The 24,097-nt window shown below is 43.9% G+C and overlaps 2 protein-coding genes across 4 annotated transcripts in view; both read right to left on the bottom strand.

The window, feature by feature from the left end:
• LOC106612125 (actin filament-associated protein 1-like 1) overlaps nt 1-20,807 on the bottom strand; it is a 63,777-nt gene extending 42,970 nt beyond the window's left edge. The window contains exon 1 of one of the 2 annotated variants that reach the window (XM_045724183.1): nt 20,632-20,807. In XM_045724183.1, the coding sequence (XP_045580139.1) occupies nt 20,632-20,650 (19 nt within the window). In that variant the 5' untranslated portion in view covers nt 20,651-20,807. Of the gene's footprint in view, nt 1-140; nt 375-20,631 lie in introns of those variants that run through there. The other variant, XM_045724182.1, reaches the window with a different exon arrangement.
• A 1,246-nt stretch (nt 20,808-22,053) lies between these two features.
• Nucleotides 22,054-24,097, bottom strand: part of LOC106612141 (actin-binding LIM protein 3) — a 123,904-nt gene continuing 121,860 nt past the window's right edge. For both annotated transcript variants that reach the window (XM_045724179.1, XM_045724180.1), the window contains exons 21-22: nt 23,768-23,848; nt 22,054-23,601 (exon numbers count right to left, since the gene is read on the bottom strand). In XM_045724179.1, coding sequence (XP_045580135.1) covers nt 23,488-23,601; nt 23,768-23,848 — 195 coding nt within the window. In that variant the 3' untranslated portion in view covers nt 22,054-23,487. The remainder of the gene's footprint in view (nt 23,602-23,767; nt 23,849-24,097) is intronic.

Genomic DNA, 24,097 nt, shown 5'->3' with positions numbered 1-24,097 from the left:
GGCTAACAGGCTAGCACACTTAAGAAAGAAAACGAACACAAATGTAACATCACACAAAGAACCAAAACTGATAAGTGGATCATACATAACTGGGAGAAAAGTAAAACCAGTTTTCTCAAAAAGTGTACTTTGGTACCTACCATTAGCAGATGAAGAAGAGAGGCCCACCATTATTCCACCGTTAGGACAAATACATTCTTATTTTTCATTCATCCGAATAAAAGGTGGATGTAAAAAAGTCTTCCTCTGTTGTTGTGAGGTGAGTCTGACTACTGTTGAATCCCAAGGGACTTCACACTCCTATACTACCCTCCCTCCCTCCGTCCCTCCCTGGTGTGTTATCTCTCCTCCCTCTCTCTCTTTCTCTGTGGGGAGGGGTGATGATGGCTGTGTGTTTGTGTGAGCCTTTCCAAGGTGCTGGGATTACAGCAGGGGGATGACACACACACACACACACACGCACACACGCACACACGCACACACGCACACACGCACACACACACACACACACACACACACACACACACACACACACACACACACACACACACACACACACACACACTCACCCTCAACCCCCAGCTAGCTCCAGCTTTCATTAATGCCTAACACATTCTGTCACTCTCATTGAAGATAGATTCACAAATAGTTACACACGAAACCAGGAAATAAACCTGCCTCTTTACACATTTAAAAATACCTTATATATTTGCTGTGTATTTGAATGACACCTGGATCTTAACAGTATAGTATAAGAATAATGTGTTAGATTGGAAGTGTAAGAGGCTTCTGTAAGTGAGTTTATCTGATACAATCTCAAACCATTTTAGCAGACACTCTTATCCACAGCAATTTACAGAACAAATTAGAGTTAAGTGCCTTGCTCAAGGGCACATTGACTGATTTTTCACCTAGACAGCTCAAGGATTTGAATCAGCGACCTTCAGTTACTGGCCCAACTCGCTTAACCACTAGGCTACCTGCTGCCTATTACACAACTCAAGTGGCTAGGCTATTGTTTGGGAAATATGGAGCACTACAAAGGCTCTTTCTCCCTGGTGAGTAGATATGCTGACACTGTTCAACCATGTAGAGGTGAAGAGAGAGAGAGAGAGAGGTAGAGAGAGAGAGAGAGAGAGAGAGAGGGAGAGAGAGAGAGAGAGAGACGGTGCAGAGGGGCAGAGATAGAGTGAGAGAGACATGTTCAGACTCCTCAGTAGAAGACGTGTGTGAGTCAGCCCTGAGGACAAGCCTGGAGCGTAGAGCACGACCAAACATGCTGAACAGTACCTCTTCTCACACTGGCACCACACACACACACACACACACACACACACACACACACACACACACACACACACACACACACACACACCTGAGTGAGTCTGTTTCATGGATGCCTCATAGGAAAGGCATTCAGATAAGCTGTCCATATCAGCTCTCCCCATCGTCTCTCCAAGGAGAAAGATACATTGGTCTCTTTGTCTGTCTCTCAGTCCACTGCTCTCTCAGTCCACTGCTCTCTCAGCCCACTGCTCTCTCAGCCCACTGCTCTCTCAGTCCACTGCTCTCTCAGCCCAATGCTCTCTCAGTCCACTTCTTCTCTCAGTCCACTTCTTCTCTCAGTCCACTGCTCTCTCAGTCCACTGCTCTCTCAGCCCAATGCTCTCTCAGCCCACTGCTCTCTCAGTCCAATGCTCTCTCAGTCCACTTATTCTCTCAGTCCACTGCTCTCTCAGCCCACTCCTCTCTCAGCCCACTGCTCTCTCAGTCCACTGCTCTCTCAGCCCACTGCTCTCTCAGTCCACTGCTCTCTCAGCCCACTGCTCTCTCAGCCACTGCTCTCTCAGCCCACTGCTCTCTCAGTCCAATGCTCTCTCAGTCCAATGCTCTCTCAGTCCACTGCTCTCTCAGCCCACTGCTCTCTCAGTCCAATGCTCTCTCAGTCCACTGCTCTCTCAGCCCACTGCTCTCTCAGCCCACTGCTCTCTCAGTCCACTGCTCTCTCAGCCCAATGCTCTCTCAGTCCACTTCTTCTCTCAGTCCACTTCTTCTCTCAGTCCACTGCTCTCTCAGTCCACTGCTCTCTCAGCCCAATGCTCTCTCAGCCCACTGCTCTCTCAGTCCAATGCTCTCTCAGTCCACTTCTTCTCTCAGTCCACTGCTCTCTCAGCCCACTCCTCTCTCAGCCCACTGCTCTCTCAGTCCACTGCTCTCTCAGCCCACTGCTCTCTCAGCCCACTGCTCTCTCAGCCACTGCTCTCTCAGCCCACTGCTCTCTCAGTCCAATGCTCTCTCAGTCCAATGCTCTCTCAGTCCACTGCTCTCTCAGCCCACTGCTCTCTCAGTCCAATGCTCTCTCAGTCCACTGCTCTCTCAGCCCACTGTTCTCTCAGTCCAATGCTCTCTCAGTCCACTGCTCTCTAGGTCCACTTCTTCTCTCAGTCCACTGCTCTCTCAGCCCACTGCTCAGTCCAATGCTCTCTCAGTCCACTGCTCTCTCAGTCCAATGCTCTCTCAGCCCACTGCTCTCTCAGCCCACTGCTCTCTCAGCCCACTGCTCTCTCAGTCCAATGCTCTCTCAGTCCACTGCTCTCTCAGCCCACTGCTCTCTCAGTCCAATGCTTTCTCAGCCCACTGCTCTCTCAGTCCAATGCTCTCTCAGTCCACTGCTCTCTCAGCCCACTGCTCTCTCAGCCCAATGCTCTCTCAGCCCACTGCTCTCTCAGTCCACTGCTCGCTCAGCCCACTGCTCTCTCAGTCCACTGCTCTCTAAGTCCACTTCTTCTCTCAGTCCACTGCTCTCTCAGTCCACTGCTCTCTCAGCCCACTGCTCTCTCTGTCCACTTCTTCTCTCAGTCCTCTGCTCTCTCAGTCCACTGCTCTCTCAGCCCACTGCTCTCTCAGTCCAATGCTCTCTCAGCCCACTGCTCTCTCAGCCCACTGCTCTCTCAGTCCACTGCTCTCTCAGTCCACTGCTCTCTCAGTCCACTGCTCTCTCAGCCCACTGCTCTCTCAGCCTAATGCTCTCTTAGCCCACTGCCCTCTCAGTCCACTTCTTCTCTCAGCCCACTGGTCTCTCAGCCCACTGCTCTCTCAGTCCACAGTTCTCTCAGCCCACTTCTTCTCTCAGTCCACTGCTCTCTCAGCCCACTGCTCTCTCAGCCCACTGGACTCTCAGTCCACTTCTTCTCTCAGCCCACTGCTCTCTCAGCCCACTTCTCTCTCAGTCCACTCCTCTCTCATCCCACTGCTCTCTCAGTCCAATGCTCTCTCAGCCCACTGCGCTCTCAGTCCAATGCTCTCTCAGTCCACTGCTCTCTCAGTCCACTGCTCTCTCAGCCCACTGCTCTCTCAGTCTACTTCTTCTCTCAGCCCACTGCTCTCTCAGTCCACTGCTCTCTAAGTCCAATTCTTCTCTCAGTCCACTGCTCTCTCAGCCCACTGCTCTCTCAGTCCACTTCTTCTCTCAGTCCACTGCTCTCTCAGTCCACTGCTCTCTCAGCCCACTGCTCTCTCAGTCCAATGCTCTCTCAGCCCACTGCTCTCTCAGCCCACTGCTCTCTCAGTCCACTGCTCTCTCAGTCCACTGCTCTCTCAGCCCACTGCTCTCTCAGCCTAATTGTCTCTCAGCCCACTGCTCTCTCAGTCCACTTCTTCTCTCAGCCCACTGGTCTCTCAGCCCACTGCTCTCTCAGTCCACTGCTCTCTCAGCCCACTTCTTCTCTCAGTCCACTGCTCTCTCAGCCCACTGCTCTCTCAGCCCACTGCTCTCTCAGCCCACTGCTCTCTCAGCCCACTGCTCTCTCAGCCCATTGCTCTCTCACCCCACCGCTCTCTCAGTCCACTTCTCCTCTGGGCAGGTTGGGATCTGCCTGGTTACAGGACCACAACACACTTGTAGTCTGGGTATCTCAAGACAAACCTTATCTCTGTTTTAAAACATGGAAATGATTGGCTGTGACAGTTGATACTGTATGTCTTTATTATGACTGTGTTATGTAGACCCTATGACTGAATGATCATCTCAACGGTCAGATTTCCAACAGGTTTTGCTAAAGGCATCACACTGTAACAAGGTAACATCAATGGTCAGATTTCCAACAGTTTCTGCTAAAGGCATCACTCTGTAACAAGGTAACATAGTTTTGACCTTTATGTCCACTTCTCCTGTTGACTTTTCTTGGTATTTAATTCCCACCATGTTTCACGTTCCATGTTTATTGTTTCCTAATGTTACGCGCCCCTAATGTCTATGACACTACAGATCTGAGCATGGCTGTGCCCTGACAGGAGAGGTCATATGATGTCTGTGACCTCTGACCTCTCCAGTAGAGCAGTGGTCACATACACAGTTTAGCAGATGTTACAGCAGGTGCAGCAAAATGCTTGTGTTTCTAGCTCCTACACTGCAGTAGAATGTCAAACAAGTACACAAATAATAAATAATAAAAAAGTAGAAAAAATAAAGTAGGCAGAGGTACGGGCCTAGTATTCATAGCTGGTTTTGAAAAGGCCTTTGATAAAGTACAACTAGAAATATATATATATACAATGGGTTAAATTAGTGTATAGTAACCCTAAATTCAAATTAGTAAATAATGGTCACATCTCTGAAAATATTAAACTATCAAGAGGAGTGAAACAAGGTTGTCCGTTATCGGCATATTTTTTATTATGGCCATCGAAATGTTAGTTATTAAAATCAGATCCAACAATATCAATGGGCTAGAAATCCAGATCTTAAAAACAAAGGTGTCATTGCACGCTGATGATTCATGTTTTCTTTTATATCCGCTATCTGGATCCCTGCACAGCCTCATAGAGGATCTAGATAAGTTTTCTAACCTCTGGATTACAACTGAACTATGATAAATGTACCATATTATGTAATGAATCGCTAATAAATACTACTTTTACATTACCGTACTGTATAGTATACAAATAAATGGGGGTCTGATGGTGAAGTGGACATACTCTGTACTCATATCCCAAAATAAAGATAGCGATCTCGCTACAATACTGTACATTTTAGTAGAAAGTTAGCAAAAATAGATAATATGTTGCTACCATGGAAAGATAAATACCTGTCTATTTGTGGAAAAAACACCATGGCCCTGCCTACACAGAACGACTTGTTTAAAAAAAAAAAATGAGCAAAAAAATATTTCACTTTATTTGGAATGACAAGCAAGACAAAATTAAACAGGCTGATTTATATAATGAATATGAATTCGGAGGGCTGAAATGATTAAATATTAAAGAATTGAACCTCTCACTAAAGGCTTCAGTCATAAATCCAAACTGGTTCTCTAGCAGATTAGGAAGGATGTCTCATCCCATGTTCAAAAATGGCCTTATTCCCTTTATTCAGATTACAACCTCTTAGTTATTTGAAAATTAAATAATCTCCAGAATATTCCTATTTTTAAAAGAAGCAATAGAAAGCTGGTTGCCATTTCAGTTTAATCCACCAGAAAAGACAAAACAAAATGTAAAACAAATATTATGGATAAACTCAAATACACTAACTGATTTAAAAAAATAAACATTATAAAAAATAATTTAATAATCTTTGTTCATGAATATCATAAATATGACTGGTGGAGTTGTCACACATGCAGCTAAAATAAATCTATGGAAATGTCTGCTCAATCCAAAACTACAACCAACTGATTGCAGCATTACCACAAAAATGAAGGAGGCAAGTGGAAAGGAGAGAAGGAAAGGAACTAGTTTGTCGGTCATACATTAAAGACCAAAATTGTGATAATAAAAAAATATACATATTTAATTTAAAGACCAAAGAATTGACAACTGCGCCATACAGGTGGCAAAATAGAAGAGATTTTCAATGTGCCGATTCCATGGCACATGGTTTATGAACTGATAAATAAAACAACACCGGATTCAGAACTTAGAGTCTTTCAATGTAAATTAGTATACACAATTCTTGTAACCAATAGAATGTTAAATGTACTGTATGGGGGATACAACCATCCCAGCTCTACAGATTTTGCTGCGAAGAGACAGAAACATTAGATCACTTGTTTTGGTACTGCCCATATGTAGGTTCAGGAATGGCTGAAGAACTGTAACATTTACCGAGAGCTAACTCTGCAGGTAGCAATACTGGGTGACTTGAAAAGCCACAGTCAATCGATCAATAGTATAATACAACTTTTAGGAATGTATTAATCTTTAATTTACAATCTGTAGAAACTGTGAGAATATGAAGGTTTGTAACTTTTGTGAAACATTACAGCACAGTGGAAAATATATGGCAGCTAGAAATCTAAACTGGATGGTCTTCAGAGAGAGATGGGAGGGGTTGAGGAGAGCTGAAGGCTGGGACTGGATGGTCTTCAGAGAGAGATGGGAGGGGTTGAGGAGAGCTGAAGGCTGGGACTGGATGGTCTTCAGAGAGAGATGGGAGGGGTTGAGGAGAGCTGAAGGCTGGGACTGGATGGTCTTCAGAGATAGATGGAAGGGGTTGAGGAGAGCTGAAGTCTGGGAGTGGATGGTTTCAGAGATAGATGGGAGGGGTTGAGGGGAGCTGAAGCCTGGACTGGATGGTCTTCAGAGATAGATAGGAGGGGTTGAGGAGAGCTGAAGGCTGGGAGTGGATGGTTTCAGAGATAGATGGGAGGGGTTGAGGGGAGCTGAAGGCTGGGACTAGATGGTCTTCAGAGATAGATGGGAGGGGTTGAGGAGAGCTGAAGGCTGGGACTGGATGGTCTTCAGAGATAGATGGGAGCGGTTGAGGAGAGCTGAAGGCTGGGACTGGATGGTCTTCAGAGATAGATGGGAGGGGTTGAGGGGAGCTGATGTTCTGTATTATCTCATTCTGTATTATGTTTCATGTTTTGTGTGGACCTCAGGAAGAGTAGCTGCTGCTTTTGCAACAGCAAATGGGGATCCTAATAAAATACCAAAATACCAATACCAAATAAAGGGCAAGGATGGAGAAAGTGATGAAATCTCAAAAGGTAACTTCCCCATCTTGGTGTTGTGGGATCTGTATCTGAGCTAGATAGGTGTGTCCAGATGGAGAGGTAACTGCGGAGTACAAACACCAACCACACTATCCAGATGTTGTTTTTTCTGCTGTTTTGTGTCATCCTCAATGATTTTAAATGCATTATATCCATATGTGGTTGTGTTGTGTTTTTAAACGGTCAAATAAATACAATAAAATAAATCTCCCCTCCTCCTTCCCCCTACCCCTACCCCTCTCCCTCCTGTTCTGTTCCCCTCCTCGCCCCCCTCACTCCTCTCCGCCCTCCCTTTCTTCCCCCTCCCTCCCCCTCAGATTCCGGGCATATCCAGAGTGTGGGTGTTGTCATCTCCCAGAGTGAGAAAGAGAGAGAGAGCATGTCTGGACAGCACAACATCACCAGGACAGCCGATAACAGCGGTTGCCAGATTGGGTAATGTCCTGCACTACTGCGTGACTTTCTAGAAGATTGCATGGGATTTTGCCTCTGATTGAGCTCACAGTTGTTAATTGAATCTGGCAGCACTGGATAGCAGTATTCCCCAGCACTAATACATACTGTATCTACAGACAAGAAAGGGGAAGAGAGGAAGCGAGGGGAAGAGAGAGGGGGAAGAGAGGGGAAGACGGGGGAAGAGAGGGGGAAGAGAGGGGAAGAGAGGAAGCGAGGGGAAGAGAGAGAGGAAGAGAGGGGAAGAGGTAAGAGGGGGAGGAGGGGGAGTTTCATGTCCCTCCTGCTGCTTTATGATGGATAGGACCCGCTGCAGGTCATCATAAAACACACAGAGAAACACTCTCAACACTCTCAACTACAAACAAGCACGTGTGCCCAGACACTGTACTGCATATTGCAATACCTCAAGCTGTCAATCACTACAGTAATGCTTACTATACAGCCTCAATTTGTCAGGGCATGGACTCTACAGCGTGTTGTAAGGGTTCCACAGGGATGCTGGCCCATGTTGACTCATATGCTTCCCACAGTTGTGTCAAGTTGGCTGGATGTCTTTTGGGTGGTGGACCATTCTTGATACACAAGGGGAAACAGTTGAGTATGAAAAAACCAACAGCATTGCAGTTCTTCACACAAACCAGTGTGCCTGGCACCTGCTACCATAGCCCATTAAAAGGCACTTAAATATTTTGTCTTGCCCATTCACCCTCTGAATGGCCCACATACACAATCTATGTCTCAGCTGTCTCCTTCAACATGTCTCCTCCCCTTCATCTACACTGATTGAAGTGGATTTAACAATTGACATCAATAAGGGCTGATAGCTTTCACCTGGATTCACCTGGTCAGTATATGTCATGGAAAAAGCAGGTGCTCTTAATGTTTTGTATACTCAGTGTATAGTATTTATTAAGGGAGGCCTCTCACGGGTCGCTGGGGCGTCTCCATGGGAATTATAGTCTGTGTGTACTCCCACTGACCTGTTTGAGCATTAACCCTCTTTGAAGGCCGGCTGAGACAGTGGGAAGTAGAGGAATTAGATGTTCACACTGAACACACACACGCACTAACAAACATACAAACACACACATACGGACACTCCTCTCATCTCTCTCTCTCATACACACACCACCCAGCCCTCTCCCCACTCCCCCCCACACACACTCTCCCACTACCCCACTCCCTAAACTACTGATCCAAGATGGCGTAGCAGTGCAGACGTGTTTGTCATTGTCCGATGTAAATTTGGTCTTTTTTTTTTGTCTCTTTTTGTATAAATCCTCCCTCCATCCTCCCTCCCCCCTCCATCTTTCATCCATCCTCCCTCCCTCCATCCTCCCTCCATCCATCCTTCCTCCATCCATCCTCCCTCCATCCATCCTTCCTCCATCCATCATCCCTCCCTGCCTCCCCTCCATCCTCCGTCTTTCATCCATCATCCTCCCTCCCTCCCTCCCTCCCTCCCTCCCTCCCTCCCTCCCTCCCTCCCTCCCTCCCTCCCTCCCTCCCTCCCTCCCTCCCTCCCTCCCTCCCTCCCTCCCTCCCTCCCTCCCTCCCTCCCTCCCTCCTCTATCCATCCTCCCTCCCTCCCTCCCTCCCTCCACCCTCCCTCCCTCCCTCCCTCCCTCCCTCCCTCCCTCCATCCATCCATCCATCCATCCTCCATCATCCATCCATCAAGCCTCCCTCCATCCTCCATCCATCCATGCATCCATCCTCCCTCCATCCATCCATCAAGCCTCCCTCCATCTTTCATTCAGTCTATAGAGTGGCACAGAGGAGTTTAGTCAGCCGTTTAGCAGACAAAGAGTCCAATGATCTGTCTTATTCAGTGTAATAGAGATCTGCTATCTGCCCTCTACCCCATGATATCACCACACAGATACGTGGCTGTGTCTAACAGACATGCTGGCTTCTTATGACGAGGCAGGAACATGCGCACACACACACACACACACACACACACACACACACACACACACACACACACACACACACACACACACACACACACACACACACACACACACACACACACACACACACACACACACACACACACACACACACACACACTAGGGAAATAGTATCTGCGTTGTCTGTCTGTGGGTGTTATTAGTCATGGAGAGCGGGGTGTTCCCCCAGAACACTGGAGTTCACTCATAACCCCCTGATCCCTAACCTCTGCTCTGACTTTCTATGCATCCCAAATGGCACCCTATTCCCTTTATAGTGCACTACTTTTGATCTGAGCCCATAGGCCACTATGTAGGGAAAAGCAGCCAATAGAGGACTATGTAGAGAATAGGAGCCAATAGAGAACTATGTAGGGAATAGGAGCCAATAGAGAACTATGTAGGGAATAGGAACCAATAGAGAACTATGTAGGGAATAGGAGCCAATAGAGAACTATGTAGGGAATAGGAACCAATAGAGAACTATGTAGGGAATAGGGGCCAATAGAGAACTATGTAGGGAATAGGGGCCAATAGAGAACTATGTAGGGAATAGGAGCCAATAGAGAACTATGTAGGGAATAGGAACCAATAGAGAACTATGTAGGGAATAGAAGCCAATAGAGAACTATGTAGGGAATAGGAGCCAATAGAGAACTATGTAGGGAATAGGGGCCAATAGAGAACTATGTAGGGAATAGGAGCCAATAGAGAACTATGTAGGGAATAGGGGCCAATAGAGAACTATGTAGGGAATAGGAGCCAATAGAGAACTATGTAGGGAATAGAAGCCAATAGAGAACTATGTAGGGAATAGGAGCCAATAACAAATTATGTAGGGAATAGGAACCAATAGAGAACTATGTACGGAATAGGAACCAATAGAGAACTATGTAGGGAATAGGAGCCAATAGAGAACTATGTAGGGAATAGGGGCCAATAGAGAACTATGTAGGGAATAGGAGCCAATAGAGAACTATGTAGGGAATAGAAGCCAATAGAGAACTATGTAGGGAATAGGAACCAATAGAGAACTATGTAGGGAATAGGAGCCAATAGAGAACTATGTAGGGAATAGGAACCAATAGAGAACTATGTAGGGAATAGGAGCCAATAGAGAACTATGTAGGGAATAGGGTGCCACTTGGGACGCAGCCCTTGTCAGTCTGTCAGACAGTTAGGAAGGAAACAGAGCAGGAACACATAGACACTGAACCAAGGTCAGTTTCATTTTTCCACTCTGATGGTTAAGGATAGTATTTAGAGGGATATGCTGATCCTAGATATGTGCCTAACAGGTTCAAGTCTACCCACTAGTCTAGGAGATGAGTTCTGATACAGCTCAGACACTGTACATGTGAAGGTACCAAGAGAGAGCTGAGCTGACAACTAACAAGTCACAGTCTGTAACTGGCAGGTCCAAAAAACCATGCAAATCATATCACAACGAGCGTAATGCTGAGAACATGAATGTCTGCATCAGGTTTGATGACAGCAGTGACATTTCACACAACAAGTTGTTGATGCAGATTAGTCTTGAGAAGTAAACTTCTGAACCCTCTCTCTTTCCCCTCTCTCCCTCTCTCCCTGTCCCCTCTCTCCCTCTCTCCCTGTCCCCTCTCCCCCTCTCTCCCTGTCCCCTTTCTCCCTCTCTCCCTGTCCCCTCTCTCCCTCTCTTCCTGTCCCCCTCTCTCCCTGTCCCCTCTCTCCCTGTCCTCTCTCCCCCTCTCTCCCTGTCCCCTCTCTCCCTCTCTCTCTTTCCTAACATAGCAGGTGTAAAAGAAATGCCTGAGCAGGGTCGGGAGAAGGATCCTCCCTCTCTCCCTACTTCTCTGTATTCCTCTCTTTCTCTCTCCCTCTCTCTCTACTTCTCTGTATTCTTCTCTTTCTCTCTCCCTCTCTCCCTACTTCTCTGTAATCCTCTCTTTCTCTCTCCCTCCCTCCCTACTTCTCTGTAATCCTCTCTTTCTTCCCTCTGCTTCTCTTTCTCTGTCCCCCCTCTTTCTCTATCCCTCCCTCCCTACTTCTCTGTCCCCCCCTCTTTCTCTCTATATCTTTCGACTCCCAATCCAAATTAAATTCAAATCTACTAACTTAAATTCATATTTCAATTTAACCCTGCTAACTTAAATTCATATTTAAATTCAACGCTGCTAACTTAAATTCATATTTAAATTCAACGCTGCTAACCACCCAAATCCATGTATAAATTCAAACATTACATTACTCAACAGCCTGAGGGAGCATGTCTTTGTGTCAACTTGTATTCTAATACCCCTCTGAACAAAAAGGGACTGGTCTGAGCATGTACATAACTCAATCAATGTAGACGCACACAACACACACACACACACACACACACACACACACACACACACACACACACACACACACACACACACACACACACACACACACACACACACACACACACACACACACAAACAAGCGCAAACAAATGCATGGCCACAGCCTCTATTCATTTTCCGGAACTATCTTTGGAATGTGTGGAATTCCAACCTGTGACACAGAGAAGTCAAGGTATGAATACAGAGATCAGATGTATTATGTAGACCAGAGTGGTCAAGGTATGAATACAGAGATCAGATGTATTATGTAGACCAGAGTGGTCAAGGTATGAATACAGAGATCAGATGTATTATGTAGACCAGAGTGGTCAAGGTATGAATACAGAGATCAGATGTTTTATGTAGACCAGAGAGGTCAAGGTATGAATACAGAGATCAGATGTATTATGTAGACCAGAGAGGTCAAGGTATGAATACAGAGATCAGATGTATTATGTAGACCAGAGAGGTCAAGGTATGAATACAGAGATCAGATGTATTATGTAGACCAGAGAGGTCAAGGTATGAATACAGAGATCAGATGTATTATGTAGACCAGTGAGTTTTATGTCATTCTGTATCATTCTGGTCTTTATAACGATATACTGTGTGTTCTGTTTCTGCTAAACCTTTCCATATGCTCCCAGACACACTGAAGAGACAGTAACCATGATTCAACACAGACACAGCCTGGGATGATGAGAGGATGATGAGGGGATAATGAGAGGATGATGAGGGGATAACGAGGGGATGTGCCCCAAATGCCATTTTAATCCATTAATAGTGCACTACTTTTGACCAGAGATCTATGGGTTCTGGTCAAAAGTAGTGCACTAAATAGGGCATAGGGTGTCATTTGGGATGGTACAATCCAACCAATGCTATGTGCCTCTGAGGAGTCAACCTCAACCTCTCCCCTCCCCTCTCACACACCCACCTGATGCTCCTGGACTCAGAACACACACACACACACACACACACACACACACACACACACACACACACACACACACACACACACACACACACACACACACACACACACACACACACACACACTGGGCACTAGCCCATTCCACTATTTCTCCAGTCAGTAGGCTAGGCTTTCTGCTGTGTTTGCTTTGTGAATGCTCCACTTTACAAACTGACAATTTGTTGGCTTGGCTGAAGAGAAAAGAAAAAGAGAGAGGAAGAGGAGGAGGGAGGAGAGGAAGGGGAGAGAGTTAGAGTAGAGAGGAAGAGGAAGTTAGAGAGGTAGAGAGGAAGCAGAATGAGAATGAGGAGGGAGGAAGAGGACGATAGAGGTAGAGACAAGGTAGAGGAGAGGGAGAGAAGAGTTAGAAAAGAGGAAAGGAGAGGTAACCAAGAGAGGAGAAGAAGGGAGGAAAAGGAGGAAGATGAGGACAGAGAAGAGAGGAAGCGGAGAAGAAGGTGGAAAGAAATGTTAATAAAAGAATTGCCTTAATAACATTCCTATGGTCGGAACATGGTAAGACGGGCTCCTGAGTGGGGCAGCAGTCTAAGACACTGCATCTCAGTGCTAGAGGCGTCACTACAGACACCCTGGTTAGAATCCAGGCTGTATCACAACCGGCTGTGATTGGGTGTCCCATAGGGCGACGCACAATTGGCCTAGTGTCGTCCGGGTTTGGCCGGTGTAGGCTATCATTGTAAATAAGAATTTGTTCTTAACTGACTTGCCAAGTTAAATAAAGGTTAAATTAAAAATAAAATAAAAGACATGCCTCATAAAATAAAATAAAAAGGTTTGAAGTAATTATGGTTAAATAGATTCAAAATGTTGACTGCTTCCACTCATATTGCAAGGTGGGTGATGCTGCAGTGTACAACAGGCACTGACCTTTCTGTCCTATCAGAACGAACAGGCACTGACCTTTCTGTCCTATCAGAACGAACAGGCACTGGCCTTTCTGTCCTATCAGAACGAACAGGCACTGGCCTTTCTGTCCTATCAGAACGAACAGTTCCTCAAGTATGTCACAGAATCCATCCTTTAGATATTAATAATTATCCTATATTATATCTGGAAAACATCACTGGTGTTTAGCCTATATATATACAGTACCAGTCAAAAGTTTCGACACACCTACTCATTCAAGGGTTTTTCTTTATTTTATTATTTTCTACATTGTAGAATAATAGTGAAGACATCAAAACTATAAATAACACATATGGAATCGTGAAGTAACCAAAAAAGTGTTAAACAAATCTAAATATATTTATATTTTAGAATCTTCAAAGTAGGCACCCTTTGCCTTGATGACAGCTTTGCACACTCTTGGCATTCTCTCAACCAGCTTCACCTGGAATGCTTTTCCAACAGTCTTGAGGGAGTTCCCACATATGATGAGCGCTTGTTGGCTGCTTTTCCTTCACTCTCCGCCCGGTCCAACTCATCCCGAACCATCTCAATTGGATTGAGGTTGGGGGATTGTGGAGGCCAGGTCATCTGATGCAACACTCCATCACCCTCCTTCTTGGTCAAATAGCCCTTACACAGCCTGAAGGTGTGTTGAGTCATTGTCCTGATGAAAAACATATGATAGTCCCACTAAGCGCAAACCAAATGGGATGGTGCATTGCTGCAGAATGCTGTGGTAACCATGCTGGTTAAGTGTGCCTTGAATTCTAAATAAATCACTGGCAGTGTCACCAGCAAAGCACCCCCACACCATCACACCTTCTCCTCCATGCTTCACGGTGGGAACCACACATATGGAGATCATCCGTTCACCTACTCTGCGTCTCACAAAGACACGGCTGTTGGAACCAAACATTTCTAATTTGGACTCATCAGACCAAAGGACAGATTTCCACCAGTCTAATGTCCATTGCTCGTGTTTCTTGGCCCAAGCAAGTCTTTTCTTCTATTGGTGCCCTTTAGTTGTGTTTTTTTTTGCAGAAATTTGACCCTGAAAATCTGATTCAAGCAGTCTCCTTTGAACAGTTTATGTTGAGATGTGTCTGTTACTTGAACTCTGTGAACCATTTATTTGGGCTGCAATTTCTGAGGTGCAGTTAACTCTGATGAACTTATTCTCTGCAGCAGAGGTAACTCTGGGTCTTCCTTTCCTGTGGCGGTCCTCATGAGAGCCAGTTTCATCATAGTTTTTCCGACTGCACTCAAATAAACTTTAGAAGTTCTTGACATTTTCCGGATTGACTGACCTTCATGTCTTAAAGTAATGATGGACTGTCATTTCTCTTTGCTTATTTGAGCTGTTCTTGCCATAATATGGACTTGGGTTTTTAGCAAATAGGGCTAACTTCTGTATACCACCCCTACCTTGTCACAACACAACTGACTGACTCAGACGCATTAAGAAGGAAAGAAATTCCACACATTAACTTTTAACAAGGCACACCTGTTAATTGAAATGCATTCCAGGTGTCTACCTCATGAAGCTGATTGAGAGAATGCCAAGAGTGTGCAAATCTGTCATCAAGGCAAAGGGTGGCTACTTTCAAAAATGTCAAATATATTTTGATTTGTTTAACACTTCTTTGGTTACTACATGATTCCATTTGTGTTATATCATAGTGTTGATGTCTTCACTATTATTGTACAATGTAGAAAATAGTAAGAATAAAGAAAAATCCTGGAATGAGTAGGTGTGTCCAAACTTATGACTGGTACTGTAACTCGTAAACCCGTCACCTGACTAGCTTCCTGTACTGGCTGGTTGGCTGGCTGGCTGGCTGGTTAGCTGGCTGGCTGCGGGTGCTGGAGCTGGGCCCGTGATGAGACTCTCCTGCTCTGGGTTTTACGGTGCTTTAACCCCCCAAATTCTGCTAGGGTACCATTCTGCTAGAGTCAGACCTGGGTTCAAATACTATTTGAAATCTTTCAAAAATGTGTGTTTGCTCTTGTCTAGCTGGACAGCCAGATGGGTGATGTTTGCACTCTTGTGACTATTCTATTTTTTTCATTGTTCCATCCAGGCAAGGTCAATCAAGTCCAGATAAATGATTTGAAAAGATTTTGAAAAGTATTTGAACACATGTCTAAACAGAGTAATGGACTAGTTACTGTAGTGGACTAGTTACTGTAGTGGACTAGTTAATGTAGTGGACTAGTTACTGTACCTCCACTACAGAGTGTGGTTAGATAGGACTTAGTCAGGGAAACGTGAGAGGCCAATAAAAATGGTTTCTCTGACTTATGAGGAGTCCGACCCAGTGGTCAGGTGGACAGAGGGGCTGGTTTCTCTGACCCAGATCTAATGAACAGACAGACAGTAGACACCACACTCCCAAATGGCACCCCATTCCCTGTATAGTGCACTTTTGGGATTCACACCAAATGTTTATCAAGAATTGCCTGCATTTCTTATTGTCCATCTCAAGGCAATATGGCCTTGGATTAGAGGATCAGGGAGATAGAATTTCAGGAATAACAAGTTACCTATTTTCTGTTTGTTTGGCCAAAGCTCATGATCATAGTCTGAGAGCACGGTAAGGGGCAGAATAAAACTAACAGAGCACTGTGGGTGATCTAGATCTGTCCTACTACACACACACACACACACACACACACACACATACACACACACACACACACACACACACACGGCAATGCCAAGCTAGCAACTACCCAAACAGTGTGATATCCAGGACGTCTTAAAAATACAAACGCTCCGCTGTGGGAGACCTGACAGAGCTTATCTCCTTATAAAGTCAACCTATACATGTTATAAACAGACAGAGAGTGAGAGTGAGAGAGAGAGAGAGAGAGAGAGAGAGAGAGAGAGAGAGAGAGAGAGAGAGAGAGAGAGAGAGAGTGAGAGAGAGAGAGAGAGAGAGAGAGAGAGAGAGAGAGAGAGAGAGAGAGAGAGAGAGAGAGAGAGAGAGAGAGATGGGGTGCAACACCAAGCCCAGACTGTCAAGAAAGACCAGTCCAAGAGAAATGGAAAACCAACCCCTGTGTCTGTAAAACCCCTATCCCACACAGACTGTCTCAACAGGCTTATTATCACACACAGACTGTCTCAACAGGCTTATTATCCCACACAGACTGTCTCAACAGGCTTATTATCACACACAGACTGTCTCAACAGGCTTATTATCCCACACAGACTGTCTCAACAGGCTTATTATCACACACAGACTGTCTCAACAGGCTTATTATCCCACACAGACTGTCTCAACAGGCTTATTATCCCACACAGACTGTCTCAACAGGCTTATTATCCCACACAGACTGTCTCAACAGGCTTATCATCACACACAGATTGTCTCAAAAGGCTTATTATCACACACAGACTGTCTCAACAGGCTTATTATCCCACACAGACTGTCTCAACAGGCTTATTATCCCACACAGACTGTCTCAACAGGCTTATTATCACACACAGACTGTCTCAACAGGCTTATTATCACACACAGGCTGTCTCAACAGGCTTATTATCCCACACAGACTGTCTCAACAGGCTTATTATCACACACAGACTGTCTCAACAGGCTTATTATCCCACACAGACTGTCTCAACAGGCTTATTATCCCACACAGACTGTCTCAACAGGCTTATTATCACACACAGACTGTCTCAACAGGCTTATTATCCCACACAGACTGTCTCAACAGGCTTATTATCCCACACAGACTGTCTCAACAGGCTTATTATCCCACACAGACTGTCTCAACAGGCTTATCATCACACACAGATTGTCTCAAAAGGCTTATTATCACACACAGACTGTCTCAACAGGCTTATTATCCCACACAGACTGTCTCAACAGGCTTATTATCCCACACAGACTGTCTCAACAGGCTTATTATCACACACAGACTGTCTCAACAGGCTTATTATCACACACAGGCTGTCTCAACAGGCTTATTATCCCACACAGACTGTCTCAACAGGCTTATTATCACACACAGACTGTCTCAACAGGCTTATTATCCCACACAGACTGTCTCAACAGGCTTATTATCCCACACAGACTGTCTCAACAGGCTTATCATCACACACAGATTGTCTCAAAAGGCTTATTATCACACACAGACTGTCTCAACAGGCTTATTATCCCACACAGACTGTCTCAACAGGCTTATTATCCCACACAGACTGTCTCAACAGGCTTATTATCACACACAGACTGTCTCAACAGGCTTATTATCACACACAGGCTGTCTCAACAGGCTTATTATCCCACACAGACTGTCTCAACAGGCTTATTATCCCACACAGACTGTCTCAACAGGCTTATTATCACACACAGACTGTCTCAACAGGCTTATTATCCCACACAGACTGTCTCAACAGGCTTATTATCACACACAGACTGTCTCAACAGGCATATTATCACACACAGGCTGTCTCAACAGGCTTACTTTAAAAGCGTCATGAGAACTTATTGTAGTTGAGAGTGAGGTATCAACATCAAAATGAATATCTTTCTCTCAATGGGAACTGGAAGTTGTAGTTGGAGAGAGAAAGCATGGCCTTGTCACAGTAAAACAGCTTGAGAAATGGTGTTATGGTTGCGACCAATTCCAGAGGTGTTGCTCCCTTCCCGTATGGCCTTGTCCACTAGCCTTCACAGATTTAGCTGTAAATGACAGGATATACAGTTGAAGTCAGAAGTTTACATACACTTAGTTTGGAGTCATTAAAACTCGTTTGTCATCCACTCTACAAATTTCTTGATAACAAACTATAGTTTTGGCAAGTTGGTTAGGACATCTACTTTGTGCATGACACAAGTAATTTTTCCAACAATTGTTTACAGTCAGATTACTAATTCAATGTATCACAATTCCAGTGGGTCAGAAGTTTACATACACTAAGGTGACTGTGCCTTTAAACCGCTTGGAAAATTCCAGAAGATGATGTCATGGCTTTAGAAGCTTCTGATAGGCTAATTGACATCATTTGAGTCAATTGGAGGTGAACCTGTGGATGTATTTCAAGGCCTACCTTCAAACTCAGTGCCTCTTTGCTTGACATCATGGGAAAATCAAAAGAAATCAGCTAAGTCCTCAGAAAATAATTGTAGACCTCCACAAGTCTGGTTCATCCTTGGGAGCAATTTCCAAAAGCCTGAAGGTACCACGTTCATCTGTACAAACAATAGTACGCAAGTATAAACACCATGGGACCACGCAGCCATCAAACCGCTCAGGAAGGAGACGTTTTCTGTCTCCTAGAGATGAACGTACTTTGGTGCGAAAAGTGCAAATCAATCCCAGAACAACAGCAAAGGACCTTGTGAAGATGCTGGAGGAAACAGGTACAAAAGTATCTATATCCACAGTAAAACGAGTCCTATATCGACATAACCTGAAAGGCCGCTCAACAAGGAAGAAGCCACTGCTCCAAAACCGCCATAAAAAGCCAGACTACGGTTTGCAACTGCACATGGGGACAAAGATCGTACTTTTTGGAGAAATGTCCTCTGGTCTGATGCAACAAAAAAAGAACTGGTTGGCCATAATGACCATCATTATGTTTGGAGGAAAAAGGGGGATGCTTGCAAGCCGAAGAACACAATCCCAACCGTGAAGCACGGGGGTGGTAGCATCATGTTGTGGGGGTGCTTTGCTCCAGTAGGGACTGGTGCACTTCACAAAACAGATGGCATCAAGAGGAAGGAAAATTATGTGGATATATTGAAGCAACATCTCAAGACATCAGTCAGGAAGTTAAAGCTTGGTCGCAAATGGGTCTTACAAATTGACAATGACCCCAAGCATACTTCCAAAATTCTGGCAAAATGGCTTAAGGACAACAAAGTCAAGGTATTGGAGTGGCCATCACAAAGCCCTGACCTCAAACCAAAAGAAAATTTGTGGGCAGAACTGAAAAAGCGTGTGCGAGCAAGGAGGCCTACAAACCTGAATCAGTTACACCAGCTCTGTCAGGAGGAATGGGCCAAAATTCACCCAATTTATTATGGGAAGCTTGTGGAAGGCTACCCGAAACGTTTGACCAAAGTTAAACAATTTAAAGGCAATGCTACCAAATACTAATTGAGTGTATGTAAACTTCTGACCCACTGGGACTGTGATGAAATAAATAAAAGCTGAAATAAATCATTCTCTCTACTATTATTCTGATATTTCACATTCTTAAAATAAAGTGGTGTTCCTAACTGACCTAAAACAGGGCATTTTTACTAGGATTAAATGTCAGGAATTGTGAAAAACTGAGTTTAAATGTATTTGGCTAAGGTATATGTAAACTTCCGACTTCAACTGTATGTGTGGGCCTAACTAAGAAAGTGATATATATATATATATATATATAACTAACTTCTGCTAAATTACTATCACTTATCCAGTTCTATCAGATCCATGGAGAAGAGTAAACGAAGGTAGAGAGAAGGACAGGATTACTGAATGGAGCGCAGCCTTGGTGCAGGAAGGCTAGGGGATAACGCTCTGTCTGCAGCATGGGGAGACGATTTGCACCGATTTGCACCGCCACAGTAAAGTGGTAAACGTACAGTCATTCCAACTATTCTGGACGTGAACACTTTTCTATAGCCTATCACTAGGCAACAGCCACCGGACAGCGCAACTAGACTATAGTCATAAATAATAATAATTCCAACAATACCATTCTCTGCTCCATTCTCGGTAAAATGTTGTCTGACGTTTAATAAATTATCAACAAAATTATGAGAATCTTAAACAGGCAATTAGACTACAATTAGCCTTCATTACGCATGAAATAAAACACTGGCTTGTGCAGCAGTATGGTGCAACTAATAAAGGTGCAATTTATGCGCAAATCGCTATTGTTTGGTTTATAAAATCCAGTTGCACATTTTTAGATGAATAATAGCTTACTTTGTGTAAATTAACATTATGGATTAACTTTAAATGAAAAACGGATTAAGACTGACACTTACATCTGTTGTTGGTGTCCATCCCGGTGGAAGTAACGGAGGAGAGAGAGGTGGTTTCCCGGGCTCACCCGGAGAGCGTGACGGAGAACAGCCCCATGTGAGACCGCGCAGACAGCTACACTTGATACATAGCAGACTCTGTCTCTCTCAATGAAGTTACTGAGAAAAGAACAGCCCGCTTTTTCCTGGGTCCTAAAGCTATAAAAGTCATAGTACAGTATGGCAATAGCCCTAACTACCTATATCCAGTGGCGGCCATCATTCAGGTTAGGTGGGGCTCATCCACATTTTTTTGCAAACAATAACATGCATTTTTGCATGTTACTTTGGCATTAATATGTGTCACACATCAGTTTGCAAACAATGTAAAAACATATATATATATTATTGAGTTAATTAAGCAGTTGTACTGAAAGCACCATAAATACAGAGAATGCCAGACTTTGATGACAAAGTTTGATGACACAATTTTCCCATGAAGGACCACCGCGCCACCTTCCTGTTCAAGTGTGCGCAGCACAACACGGTGATTCCAAACATGTCTTGTATGCTGCTGGTATAAATTATGTAATATACCAGGGAGATATGTATACTGTAGCTAAGAATGTAATACTAAGTGTATGTTGTGTAGTAAGCTGTTAGTAGCCCATGTGACTCACCCTAATAATTTGGTCTATTTTCACTTCTTAATTTCGACTTGGTGGTGCACATGTAGGCTATAACCTGTTTTTGATAAATGTAATTATCAAATATTGTAAGAGCTTTCATTGTCTGCTTATATGCCCCCTTTATTTATCCTACGGTTTTGAATTGGTGTACAAGGAGAACACTGTAAGAACGGCCCATGTTCTGAATTCTGTTGCTGTACATTTCAAAAGTGCTGAACAAATAGTTATATTGACTACGTCCGTCCTAGCTCGCTCATTAATGTCTTAATCGAAATTACGGATTGCCTCTTATCCGGTTGTCATCCCCTTAGTATGTCATAGTTTGCACATCTCAATTGTCAGTAGAAACCGCATTTGTTTAAGCAAGTCAGCCATATCAGCTATGTTTTTTTAAAAGGCAGTAAATGAGGCTGAATGAACTGTTTCGCTGCTTGACAAGGCTCCACTGATAGCCAGGTGTAGCAGTGGTATAGTGCAATTAATATATATATAATTATATATAATTAATATATTGTTTAGTGTTGTGTTGTGGCTTTGCTGGCATTCATCCTATATGTAAGTCGCTCTGGATAAGAGCGTCTGCTAAATGACTTAAATGTAAAATGTAATGTTTAATTTTTTGGCCCACCAAGATTTACATGCTAAAATCGCCACTGCCTACATCTAACTGCAAAAGGTCTGGACCTTAACAGCACAGATTGTTGTGGGCTCACCCCATGATGCAGATGCACAACATACAGACACGCATATGAATTGATTGATTGATCGATTGACAGTCACATACACATGAAATCAGTATTTTATTAGAATAAATTATACATGATGTAACTGTGAAAAGGAGATTGTTACAGTATGTTTTATAGATTCAAAATAAAACAAATTATACAATTCATAAAATAAGTCCTGGACAAAAAAATTATGCATCTCTCTATTGAAAATGCTTTTTAGTCCAGGAGTAGGATTAATCTGTGTTAAGGAAACCAACCCTCAATATATTGTGATATGCATGTTCATCTGCAACATACATATTGTGACTGGATACGTCTTCATAACTGCAAACAAGTGTAGTATATAACTGTATGTTAACCAAGCTGCACACTTCTCATTTCATGTCTGAAATACAAACTGTATTTAATGTTTATTTATGCAATGATCCAGGATTAATACGTATTCATAATTCAACTAAAGAATGACATTTTCCTTTGTGTGACCAATACTGTTCTCTCTATCACAACGCTACAGCAGGTACGTGTAGCATGTGTTTGTTTTCCTGACAGTGAAGCCTATCATCTGTAGCCTATCATTGCGTGAATAATTATCATAACTGGTGGACCAAAAAGTCTTAGGTTTGACCTAGTCTCACCTGTCAAGGTTTGTTCAGACACCAATATGGATTCACTGAAGTATCTTTTGCTGTACATATTCGCTATCTGACTTTGGATTTAATGATCAGAAAAATATTTTCATGATGTAATTGAAATATAGGTATGATGTCATTAAAATATTCGTATGATGTCATTAAAAGATGGATATGATGTCATTAGAAGATGGCTGCCAGCATCACTGTAAACCACAAGATACTAGTGATAAAGTGAAAGAAGAAAAAAGGAAAGGAGAAATGATCATCAGTAAGCACCATTTCAAAAACTAAAACAAAAGCATTGTTTGTTCATTCGTCCATCCATCTATCCATTTATTCAATCATTCTGATAAAGTGGTGTAATGATATCTACATTCTAGTCATTCAGTTTGCTGGTGCTGCACACTAACAGTTTATAAAATAATCCACAATAGTAAGGCAAAACCAAAAGTCTCCTGACCTCCGTGTCTCTCCCTCTGTCTCTCTCTCTCTGGACTGTGGTGGGGTGGGGAGGGTTCAGTCTGTGGCAGTGAGATTACACATTCCCCTCGCTTTGTCTGTCTGTCTGCCTGTTTGCCTGTCTGTCTCTCTCTCTGTATGTCTGTCTTTCTGCAGCAACACTCTCATTCTGCTGTAAATTCTTTCTCTCTCCATCGCTCTCTATCTCTGTTTTCATTAACAGTCTCTCTCTCTCTCCATCTCTGTTTTCATTAACAGTCTCTCTCTCTCTCTCTCTCTCTCTTTATCTCTATTGTCATTAACAGTCTCTCTTTCTTTAATTAGAACAGTTTCTATTTCTCAATTCCTCTAATTGTCTCTCTCTCTCCATGGTTAGAAGAGTCGGGCCTGTTTTTTCATTCCATTCCTCTTCCAGAGAGCCAGCCGGTCAAACTCTGCCACGGTCATCCCAAACACCTGTAGGAACTCCTCGGGACTCAGATGACGCTGGAAGACAGAGAAACACAGGGAGACACTGTAGTATGGCTCATGTAGATTTTGTGGATAATGTCTGGAATAGTGACCTTTAACTTTTCGTAAGGATAGGAGGCAGCATTGAAGAGATTATTTAATGGAAAATCAACCACCAAACTAAACCAGATCTTAATCTCACCTCTAGTCTGGCTCTGTCTACATCTTTAGGCACTATGTGTCGCCCCCTGGTGGTCACGATTAGCGCTTCATACGGGTAAACCTACAACAGACAGATCAGATAGAGTTAGAAGATATATGTAGTCAACAGGTTTGGGGTCAAATCAGGAAGTACACTTACATTCCAATTCCTATTCTGATAATACTTGGAATTTCATGTTACTTCCTGAATTGATTAAAGTGAAATGGAATTGACCCCAAACCACGTGAGATGAAAAGCTTCAGCAGATGTCTCAGTCATAAAACAGTTTCCTTTGTAATCACAGCATGGAACCCATTATATGGAACATAG

This window comes from Salmo salar, chromosome ssa09 (assembly GCF_905237065.1).
Source record: "Salmo salar chromosome ssa09, Ssal_v3.1, whole genome shotgun sequence".
NCBI classification, from domain to species: Eukaryota; Metazoa; Chordata; class Actinopteri; order Salmoniformes; family Salmonidae; genus Salmo; species Salmo salar.
This window is presented reverse-complemented; position numbering and strand designations above follow the sequence as displayed.